Source organism: Orycteropus afer, unplaced genomic scaffold, assembly GCF_000298275.1.
Source record: "Orycteropus afer afer isolate SDZICR_OR568_19922 unplaced genomic scaffold, OryAfe1.0 scaffold00098, whole genome shotgun sequence".
NCBI classification, from domain to species: Eukaryota; Metazoa; Chordata; class Mammalia; order Tubulidentata; family Orycteropodidae; genus Orycteropus; species Orycteropus afer.
This window is the reverse complement of record NW_006921685.1, coordinates 2,851,939-2,862,857: the sequence shown is the minus strand read 5'-3', so window position 1 is coordinate 2,862,857 and position 10,919 is coordinate 2,851,939. Positions and strand designations below refer to the sequence as shown.

Below are 10,919 nucleotides of genomic sequence, written 5' to 3'. Positions count from 1 at the left end.
CAATCAGGAGCTCCTCAGTTGCTCATAGAAAATCCCACCTTGGAGTTTACAAAGACTTATGGGTAGAAAAGCCACACTAAGTAATTTACTACACTGCACTGGTCCATACATATCATAGTAGATTTTAAATAAATATTTGATTAATAAATCAATGGTTTTTTTTTTACTTCTGAAACAAGTATTGAGCACTAATTTAAAAAGTCTAGGTTTTATTTTATAGAGAATAAGGAAGGGAATAAAGATAGCTTATGTTTTTAAAGTTTTTTCTGACTAGACAAATCCCTTTTCATACTTTTATATTGAATATGAAAAGTAAAATAGAAATTAAGGTTTTTATGGATTAAATGTGTATTGTTGTGTATGTGTGTATGTATGAGAGAGAGAGAGAATTCCAAAAGGAAATACTTTCAACTCAAGGTTCTAGAAGTATTTGTTATTAATACTGAATTTATCTTTCAACTGATTTTCATAGGAGTCCACTGGAATGTTCATGATGTTTAAGAATTTGTATAGCATCATCTTTTCTACTATTCTTTCAGATAACTTTTTAAAATTATCAATGTGTATTTTTTGCTGCTTAGCTCTAAATCATCTGAATTTTGAGAGGAGAACCAATTTTTTGCTTTAGAAATTTTGTTCATACTGAAAGTTTTAGAGATGACATGCTTAAATGCCTATAGAGCCTACTGAGGAATAAATGAGAGTAGCAGTATGGAAGCTGTGGTAATCTTCAGAGCACTTACTATGCTATCTAAACAGAGTTACTCTTACTCAGGTCTGGCTATCTAAAGTAAAGAATGTGGACCATGGTACCAGATATTCTAATTTTTCAAATTATGTCATACATTGGCAGTTAATTCCAATTTTTTTTCCGTACTGCAAGTCATCTAAAACAAGTTTCCAGTCCATTAGTTTGCATACAACTTTAATGAGGTATATAATATTGATGAAAAAAAAATTTTTTTTCATTGTGTTTTACATGTAGTCGACAGAGGTATGTTCTTGGAGACACAGCGATGCAGAAGATGGCCAAGTCTCATGTTTTCTTAAGTGGTATGGGTGGTCTTGGTTTGGAAATTGGTAAGCAGTATTTTTATATATAATTTTATATAATACTTTTGAGGAACATAAAGTAATTTATAGAATTTAACTTCTTCCTCTTGATTTCCTATGAAAGGAAATTAAATCTGGAAGTTTAATCAGATTCAGTTTTGATTCTTTTAAGCAAGACAATTTCAGATAGTGTTAAATTTTCAATCAGGAATCAGTAATGCTTATTGCCTTTTGTGATGGTAACAGCCATTAATAATCATTGCCAATATGCATTAATTCACTGTTGTAACAAGCATACGGGTTTTCATCGAAACAAGTCTGGGCAAATATGTTGAAATTTTAACAGTGATTATCTCAAGATAGCATAGTGCCTTAGACATTTGACTGCTAACCAGAAGGCCGGTGGTTCAAATCTACCAGCCGCTCTGAGAAGGAAGGCTGGGCGGTCTACTTCCATAAAGATTTACCGCCTCAGAAACCCAAAGGGGATTGATATGAGTTGCAGTTGACTTGATGGCAATGAGTTTGGTTTTTTGGTTTTGGTTTATCTCAAGATGGTGTGATTGTTGATATTTTTATTTTGTTTATCTTTCTATTTCCTAACTGCCTACAAGAATTGTATTTCTTGAATAGTAAAAACGTTAACATTTGCTATTCAAAGATTTGGCCAAACTTATAATATACCTTACTAATATTGAGCTATTTATTTTTCTTTTTCTTTTATAGCAAAGAATATAGTTCTTGCAGGGATTAAGGTAAGAGAGAAAATATCCTTGGTGAAAAGAACCATTTGCTATTAACTTGTAAAATTTTTGCTCATCAATAGTTATAATATTGTTTCTTCATTTAATACCAAAAATTTTTTATGCATTTTATTGAAATGTAATTTATATACAGTGAAATACACAAAACTAAAGTGAAATGGGTCAATGCTTTTTTTTTTTTTTTTTGCAGCATTCTCTCCCCTCCCCTCCCACCCCTGGCAACCAGCAAAGAAAGTTTCCCTCTCTATATAAACCTTTCCTTGACCCACCACAACAACGAACAAATACTACATTTGTCCTTCTGTGATTGACTTATTTCACTCAGCATAATGTCCCCCAAGTTCATCCATTTTTTGGTGTTTTGCAGACGCTACATTATTCTTTAGTGCTGCATAGTATTCCATTATGTGTATGTACCATAGTTTGGTCATCCACTCTTCCGCTGATGGGCACGTGGGTTGTTTCCATCTTTTTCCTATTGTAAATAGTGCTGCGATGAACATGAGTACGCCTGTATCTGTTCCTGTCCTGGCTCTCACCTCTCTAGGATATGTTCCTAGTAATGGGATTGCTGGGTCAAATGGTATCTGCAATTCCAGCTTTCTAAGGAATCGCCATATTGCTTTCCACAGTGGTTGTATTATCACAGTCCCACCAGCAGTGTATGAGTGTCCCAATATCTCCACATCCCCACCAGCATTTGTTATTTTCTGTCTCACTGAACCTTGCCATCAGTGCTGGGGTGAGACGGTATCTCGTTGTTTTGATTTGCGTCTCTCTGATGGCCAATGATTGTGAGCGTCTCTTCATGTATTAGTTAGTCACCTTAATATACTCCTTGGTGAAGTGTCTATTCATGTCTTCTGCCCATTTTTCAATTGGATTGTTAATCCCTTTGCTGTTTAGGCATTGGAGTTTTCTATAAATCTTAGAGATAAGCTCCTTCCCAGATACATAATTATCAGCAAATATGAATTTGCTGCTGTCATTTTTGTTATGTTTTTTCTCTTGGTCTTGATTTCTTTGTTCCATATAATTTTCTATGCAGAGCTCGTTTTGTTTATGAATCGTGTTATAATTTCCTTCATTGCTATTGTTTTAGTATTTGCTCACTATTTGTGCTGGTCTTATTTTTTATTTTGATGTGAAGGTTTATCATTTTTCTTTGAGGTTACCCTGGGATTTATAGTTTTCTTCCCAAGTTTAGAACAGTCTGTTCTATCTTGTTGTCTTGACTTCCCTACCATCTAGAGTTCTGTAACAACAGTTTTTTCCCTCTTTTTGGTTTGTATTTGTCCTCATTTGTCAATTGATGTCTCTGATTCCCTGTTTACAATCTTGTAAGCTTATTTACTTTGGATACTTCCATAGCTGGGTTGGTTTCTGGGTTATGTCATCATGTGTGTTAATGGTCAGTTGTTGGCTATTGTTGCTTCTCTATCCAAAGGGCTCCCTTTAGCATCTCTTATAAGGTTGGTCTGGTTTGAACAAATTCCTTTAATTTCTGCTTATCTGGAAATGTCCTAATTTCACCATCATATTTGAGGGACAGTTTTTCTGGGTACATAATTCTTGGTTGGAAATTTTTCTCTTTCAGGGTTTAATATACACCATCCCTTTGTCTTCTCACCTGCATGGTTTCTGTCGAGAAATCTGAGCTTAGTCTTATTGGTTGTCCCTTGTAGGTAACTTTTCATTTTTCCTGTGCTGCTCTCATGATCTTTCTTTGTCTTTGGTTTTGGTGAGTTTGATGATAATATGTCTTGGTGATTTTCTTTTGGGTTCTATACTGTTTGGGGTTCATCTTTGATCATAGCAAGAAAATACTCTTCCCACAAATCTTTGACAATTTTCTCAGTGGTTTTATTTGTCTCTTCCTGTGCTGGAGTTCCGATTATAATCTAGGTTATTCTTTTTGATGGTATCCCACATGAACCTTAGGCTTTCTTCATTTTGTTTTGATCTTTTTCTGATTGATCCCTTTCCAAAGAAGTGTTCAGTTATTTGCCTTCAATCTCCTTAATTCTGTCTTCCATTGTTTCAGTTCTACTCCTTTGCCCATTCAGTGTCTAATCTAGTTCTGAAAATTAGTATTAATCTTTTGGATTTCTGTGTGTAGATTTTGTATCATTTCTAATTTTTCATTTATTTTGTCATTTTCTTGTATTGTCTTTTGAAATTTTTCTAGGGTTTTCTCTGTGTTTTTCTTGATCTGCCTCTCAATTCGTTGAAGATACCTAAATATCATTCTTTTGAAGCCCTTATCAGGGAGTTCCAATGCTGTGTCTTCCTCAGAGATATGTTTTAGGTCTGTTTCCTGGTCCCTTGTTTCTCTTGCTTTATCTTGCTTCTTTATGTGGATGGTGATACTCTGTTGTCTCCAAGGCATTGTGCCATTTTTATTTATATTTAATTGGTGATTGTATGTTGGAGTCGCTTGCCCACGATTTTCGTTTTCTTTGTATGTTATTTATGCAAACGGTACAGTGCTGTGCTCCTCTATTCACAGTTGACAGCACTTACACACTCACTACCTGTCTCCTTTCCTGTTGTCAGCCTCTTATATGTCCCTGCCAACCTTGGCAAACAGAGCCTATTCCTAGGTCCCTGGAATCCGAATGAGAATGCTGTTGTTGTTGTTGTTATGTGCCACTGATCGGACCCAACTCATAGCGACCCCTCCTTGGATTTTCAACGTGGTATCACCACGGAAGTAGATTGCTTAACCTTCCTTCCAAGGAGTGGCTGGTGGGTTGAACCGTCAGCCTTCTGGTTAGCAGTCAAGTGCCTGATGCACTATGCTACCAGAGCTTCCTATCACTTTATAATCCAAAATGTTTGCCGCTTGTAAAGATTCAAAATGGCTGCCCTCGGTCACTTTAAATATCCAAAATGTCTGCCACTTATAAATATTCAAAGTAGCTGCACCCTTCAGACAGTGGAAAGTCAACAGCTCAGGTTGTCTCCCTCCTTGCTCTTTCCCTTCCTAGTCATAGGCCACCAGCGCAGTTGTCCCTGCAGCCCTTGGTGACAAGGGCTGATCTTTAGATCAATTCTCAGGTCATAGCACCACATGGAAGTATTCAGGGGGTGTTGGTCCCATCAGAGTAGCTGTCAGTCTGCAGCTCCGACCGTCTCTGTACTCACTGCTTTTGTTCAGGTTTTTCCACTAGTTGGTGCCAATCAACTTCTGTATTCCTCCATCTGACCAGCTCAAATTTTTTTTTTAATTTTTGTTTTCCTCTTTTTAGAAATTTTATATTTTGAAAAATTTCAAAAATAGACTAGTTTAGACTGTGGCCCCTACCTACCCTTCAGGTCTGGAATTGAACCCACTCCTATGGCTTTTAACCAAACAAAAGACAGGCATATGAACTGAACATTTACATTAGGTAGATAGACTTCTTGGAGAGATCTATCATGGGAGAATAGAAGGGCTGTGTATGCACAGGGAGACAGCTCAGGGGGCAGGAGTGCATGGGAGGGAGGGACACAGGGAAGAGGTGGCTATAGAGAGGAAGTGGAAGGAGAGCTTTTGCATTTTGGAAGATAACAGTCAATGTCATGAGACAAAGTATATGTGAACCACTGTGTGGAAGATGAATTTGCTCTGTAAACTTTCACCCAAATCACAATAAAATAAATAAATAAATAAGACTAATTTAACAAGCCCCCACGTGTCCATCATGAGCTCTGGTGGCGTAGTGCCTAAGGCATTTAACTGCTAACCAGAAGGCTGGTGGTTGAAGCCCACCAACCACTCCTTGGAAGGAAGATTGGGTAATCTGCTTCTGTAATAATACTGCCTCAGAAACCCAAGGAGGGGTTGGTTGCTATGAGTCAAATTGACTCGAAAGCACTGAGTTTAGTTTTTTGTTCCTGTATCCATCACACAGCTTCAGTTACCAACTTATGGTTAAATTTATTTCATATCAAGCAAGGTCTGTTATTTTATATCAAGCAAGGTCCCTGTCTCCCCAGCAAACTGTCTTCCTTAAATCTTAGACATCATATCATATCATTCTTAAGTATTTCAGTATGTATCTCTAAAATATACAGATGCCTTTTAAAATAAAACCACAGTACCATTTTCACACCTAAAAATGTAACAACTCATTAATACCATTGCAAAAACGGCAAGGAGGCCACATGTTCTGACCTCCTCTAATCCCACAAGAGGAAGACAGGATTACCAGCAGTAACCCAAGGCCTGTTACTGCAAGGCCAGACATGCTGCCTCTCTCCTGCCCTTTCACCAACCGTTCTTCCCAAAGCACCCACCACCTCTCTCCTGGGTTCGATGATTTGCTGCAGTGACCACACAGAACTCACGGATTACGGGGTTTATTAGGGAAGCACCAGGCTACAACTCAAGTTCCGGAAGAACGCTCAGTCTCTCTCCCAGCCCACCATCCTTCAGCCAACAGTCTGTCACAGTCTCTCTCCCAGCAGTGTGTGTCCCTCGTGTCTCACTCAGCAATGCGCGTCTCTTGCATCTCTTTCTCAGCAGCTCGTGTCTCTTTCAGGAGCACGTGTCTCTTGCAGCAGCATGTCTTCCTCAGCCAACAGTCAGAGAGAGTTCTGCCTCTAGGAGGCCTCCTTTTGAGCTTGGCAGAGTGGCCAAACTAGCCAATCACAGCATCAGAACTCTAAGCACCTGAGAGAGAGTGTAAACCTCCCAGAACCTCCCAGTTGTGCCACGCCCAATAGAAATAACCCAGGTGGATAGCATTTACAATCAGGAGCTCCTCAGTTGCTCATTGCACCACTGAGTTTACAATGATTTATGGGTAGAAAAGCCATACTAAGTAATTTACTACACTGCAACCATTATATTAGTTATCTGTTGCTACAAAACTTAGTGGCTTAAGCAGTATTTATTATCTCACAGTTTCTGTGGATCAGGAATCAGATCCAAATTAGCTAGGTCTTGTTTTTTCAGTGTCTTTCACAAAGCTGCAATCAAGAAATATGTGTCTTGCTCATATGTTGACTGGCAGGATTCAGTTCTTTGTGAGTTGTTGGACTGAGGATATCTGTTACTCACTGGCTGTTGTCCAGAAGTCACCCTCAGTTCCTTGCCTTGTGGCTTTTTCGTAGACAGCTCACACACAGCAGCTTGCTTCATCAGAATAAGCTAGCAGGATGAGTCATAATCTTTTGTGCCCTAATCTCAAAAGTAGCATCCCATTACCTTTGCCATATTCTCTTTCTTAGAAGCAAATTCCAGCCTACACTTAAAGGGAGGGGATTACACAAAGTCCTGAATACCAGGAAGTGGGCAAATATCTAGTAAGAATTCAAATTTTCCTAGTTGTCTTGTAAATTATTTTTTTAAAGCTTGCTCTAATCAGGATCTACATAAAGTCTATATAGCAAACTTGCTTTTATTAAATCTATAGGTTTCTCTTCTCTGATTTTTTTTTTTTTTTTAACTCCTTGAAATTTGTTTGTTAAAGATACCAGGTCATTTCTCACATGTACCTCTGCCCCTCTATTTCCTGTAAACTAGTAAGCAGATTCAGAGACTCAGATTCACATTTGAGTTTTTTACGTAACTCTTTTATAAGGGGATATGTTCTCCCATCATTAGGCAATGATATTCTGTTGTTTCTCTTTTTATGATTATCATTAGTCATTAATGATCATTGCTTAGATTCATTTGACTAGGGGCAGCAGTGACAGTCTAATTTTATCATTCTTTCTTCATTTGCTAGCTAGAATAATTTTAGAAAGAAAATTTTCTACTCATCACTTACTTGATTCTGCTAAAGTATAGTTTGTATAAGTTTGAAAGGCAGGGTAAGTATTTGTTTTTTTCTCCCTATACCAGTTTTCAAAATAAGTAGTTTCTTGTCATTCTCTAACAGTGATTAGTGTACACACATGCATTTGTGCACGTGTATATGATTATAAACTCATAGATTCAAGAACATTTGATACATTTTGATGTGTCACACTTATTATTCTAATTGATGTTCAGATCATTTCATCATGGCTGTTGGGATCCTGTTGAGTTTTTGAGTCCTTTTGATGCAACCCCACTGTCTTTGACAGTCACTATTTGTAAATCTTTTTAGATCATGAGTGAACACGGAGATTTCTGAGTTTCAAATGTAGGATTGTAAGGCACTACTGAAATTTTTGATTCACATTTAGAATTATAGGAGCTCTGGTGTCTATGGCATTTGATGGATAATTAGAAGGCTGGAGGTTCAAACCCACCAGCCACTCCTCAGAAGGAAGGTTGGGCAATCTACTTCCATAGTGATACCGCCTCAGAAACCCAAGGGGGGGTCACTATGAGTCCGATTGACTCGACAGCAGTGAGTTTTTTAGGATTGTAATGATTATGGACATTTTGATTATTTCCAATCTTTTGCTAATACAAATAGTACTATAGTAAATACCCTTGTACATGCTGCCTTTTGTATTTTTCCCTAGTGTGTCTTTGGGATGGAGTCCTAGAAATAGGATTGCTGTGTGACACTATAAATACATATGTCCTTCTGCTATAGATCGCCAGATTCCTTTCCATTGGTGTCGGACCTTTGCATATATATTCCCACCAGTAGAGGGAACTCAGGTGGCATAGTGCCTAAAGCATTTGACTGCTAACCAGAAGGCTGGAGGTTCAAACCCACCAGCCCCTCCTCGGAAGGAAGGTTGGCCAATCTTTTTCCGTAGTGATACTGCCACGTAAACCTTACGAGGGGTCGCTGTGAATCGGATCTGACTTGATGGCAGTGAGTTTGGTTTTTTTTTTTTGGCTTGACACATGAGAAAAGTTACTAATTTTATCTGTTATAATAAATAAGATTAAACATCTTTATATGTTTTTAATATACATTTCTTTCCAAGTTCGTATGTCTTTGCCTTTTTCCTTAAGATTTGTGGCCTTTGATATAAATTAAAAGTACTATTTTTCTAGTCAGTTTTTTTCTTTGAACATAGAATATTTTGGATTATTTATATATTTGAGTTTTCTTGATTTTATGTGTTGATCTTCATAACATGCTGCTTTCCTGCATTTCAGTTCTCTTACTGTTTGAGGTATTTTTCCTTGGATTAATTTGGGTTTTCCAGATATATATAGTCATGTTAATCTGCATCCTTTCTAATTCTATGCCGTTAGTTGCTTTCTGTTGCCTCATTACAGAGAATACCTTCAATAAAATGTATTGGAGACAGTGAGTATCCTTGTCTTTTCCTAATTTTAACGGATACTTTCCTCTTTTCTAAAGGCTCTTACAATTCATGATACAGAAAATTGCCAACCTTGGGATCTAGGAACCAACTTCTTTCTCTGTGAAGATGATGTTGTTAATGTGAGAAACAGGTAAAGATAAGATATTTTGATATATTGTCATAAAATTTTATTTTTACTATCTGTTACATATAGAATATGTTCTGTATTCGGAACGTCAGTCACAGTTGTTTAATTCATCATCATGAATTCATGCCACTATAGATAAATATTGGCGTATATTTATTTAATCTTTTTACCCCCAAAGTTTTTGATAATACATATTGCAGCCTGGAATGAATTTCTCTAATATGGCTAAAGGAGGTCTTTAGTTTTAGCTGAATCATTAAAAGACTAAGGAACTTGAAGCTTGGAACTATAAGGGTATATTTTGAAATTGTGTGGCTTTGTATGGAATATGACAGTGTGCTACATCTCAAAATTGTAATCATCTATAAAATAAGTAAGTCTTACCTTCTTCCTTCTTCTAAGGTTTATTAAATTAAATTTCCATACCATTTCATACCATTTCAGGTTCCTCTGATGCCATTAAAGTTTGGAAGATTGATTATATAGAATGAAAGAAATAGTAAAAGTCATGTATTTATTTTATTTTTTAGAGCTGATGCTGTACTTCAACATATTGCAGAACTAAATCCTTATGTTCATGTCACATCATCTTCTCTTCCTTTAAATGAAACCACAGATCTCTCTTTCTTAGCTAAATACCAGGTTTGTACACCATTTTGTATTAAATGTTATTAACAGATTACAAAATAAATCATTAAGTGTTAATAGCGTGTTGAGAATCAGAACAAAAATTTTAAGTTACGAGACTTCCATTACAATAGTACCTTTCAAATGTCCCATTTTAGGAATACCTTTCAAATGTCCCATTTTTCAGTAGTTTAAAAACTACTGAAAAAATAATTATATCAGTCAGCTATTTTGCATAGCAATGTACATAACAAATAACCCAAAACTCAGGGTTATATAGCAACAGTCCCTTATTTACTCTCATGCATATACAGGTTAGTCAAGTTTAGCTTTTCTGGGCTGTATTCTCAACTTGGCTTGGTCTCCACACTGTTTCTGCTCCCCACCTCTCTCTTTTGGGACCAAAAAGCTACCCAGGACATGTTCTTATTAGAGCAGAAATGTAGAAGGGCAGGTCTAACCCACCAAGCATGTTTCTAGCCTCTTTGCAAACCTGTATTCATGTTGTTTCTAATAATCCATTGGCCACAGCTTGTCACATGGTCAAGCCCATAATCAAGAAGCAAGAGAGTACACTCTACTCTTTATAAGGCCATGGGCAAAGGGAGATGTATAATTCAATTACAGGGGAGTAAGACACTTGGGTCAGTAACTCAAACTACCACAGGTTATAATTCCTTAAATAACAGCAACAACAACAAAGTTTTTAGCACCTTGAGTGTTCTGAAAGTGACTTGGTTGACCCTTATTTTCCTTGATACTAAATTACCTGTTTAAAAATCAATAGAGACTTCCATTCTCAACTGGATACCTTTTAAAGAACTGATTGAGCTCAAGATAATGTAAGAGGAATGCTCAAAGGCCAAAAATGAACAGATCTAAAGGGAGACCAGCAAGCCGTTGGCTGTGGTCACTCTTGGGGCAGGAGTTGACTGCCTCAGTAACTTGAGGTTCTTGGCAGTTAATGGTTGCATAGAGACAGGAGGTGGAGACTTGGGTCCAGATGAGGTAGGGAAATGTGATTGAGACCTCTTCATTCCCTATAAGCCTAGAACTTCAAGAGAAGTATGTTGTTGTTGTTGTTATGTGCCGTCGAGTCGGCCCCGACTCATAGCGACCCCTCCTTGGGTTTCCGAGGC

At 37.3% G+C, this 10,919-nt stretch overlaps 1 protein-coding gene across 1 annotated transcript in view; it reads left to right on the top strand.

The window, feature by feature from the left end:
- UBA6 (ubiquitin like modifier activating enzyme 6) overlaps positions 1 to 10,919 on the top strand; it is a 147,272-nt gene that overhangs the window by 23,356 nt on the left and 112,997 nt on the right. Inside the window, exons 3-6 of the mRNA XM_042781213.1 lie at positions 986 to 1,080; positions 1,780 to 1,808; positions 9,062 to 9,156; positions 9,684 to 9,795. Of these exons, the coding sequence (XP_042637147.1) occupies positions 986 to 1,080; positions 1,780 to 1,808; positions 9,062 to 9,156; positions 9,684 to 9,795 (331 nt within the window). The remainder of the gene's footprint in view (positions 1 to 985; positions 1,081 to 1,779; positions 1,809 to 9,061; positions 9,157 to 9,683; positions 9,796 to 10,919) is intronic.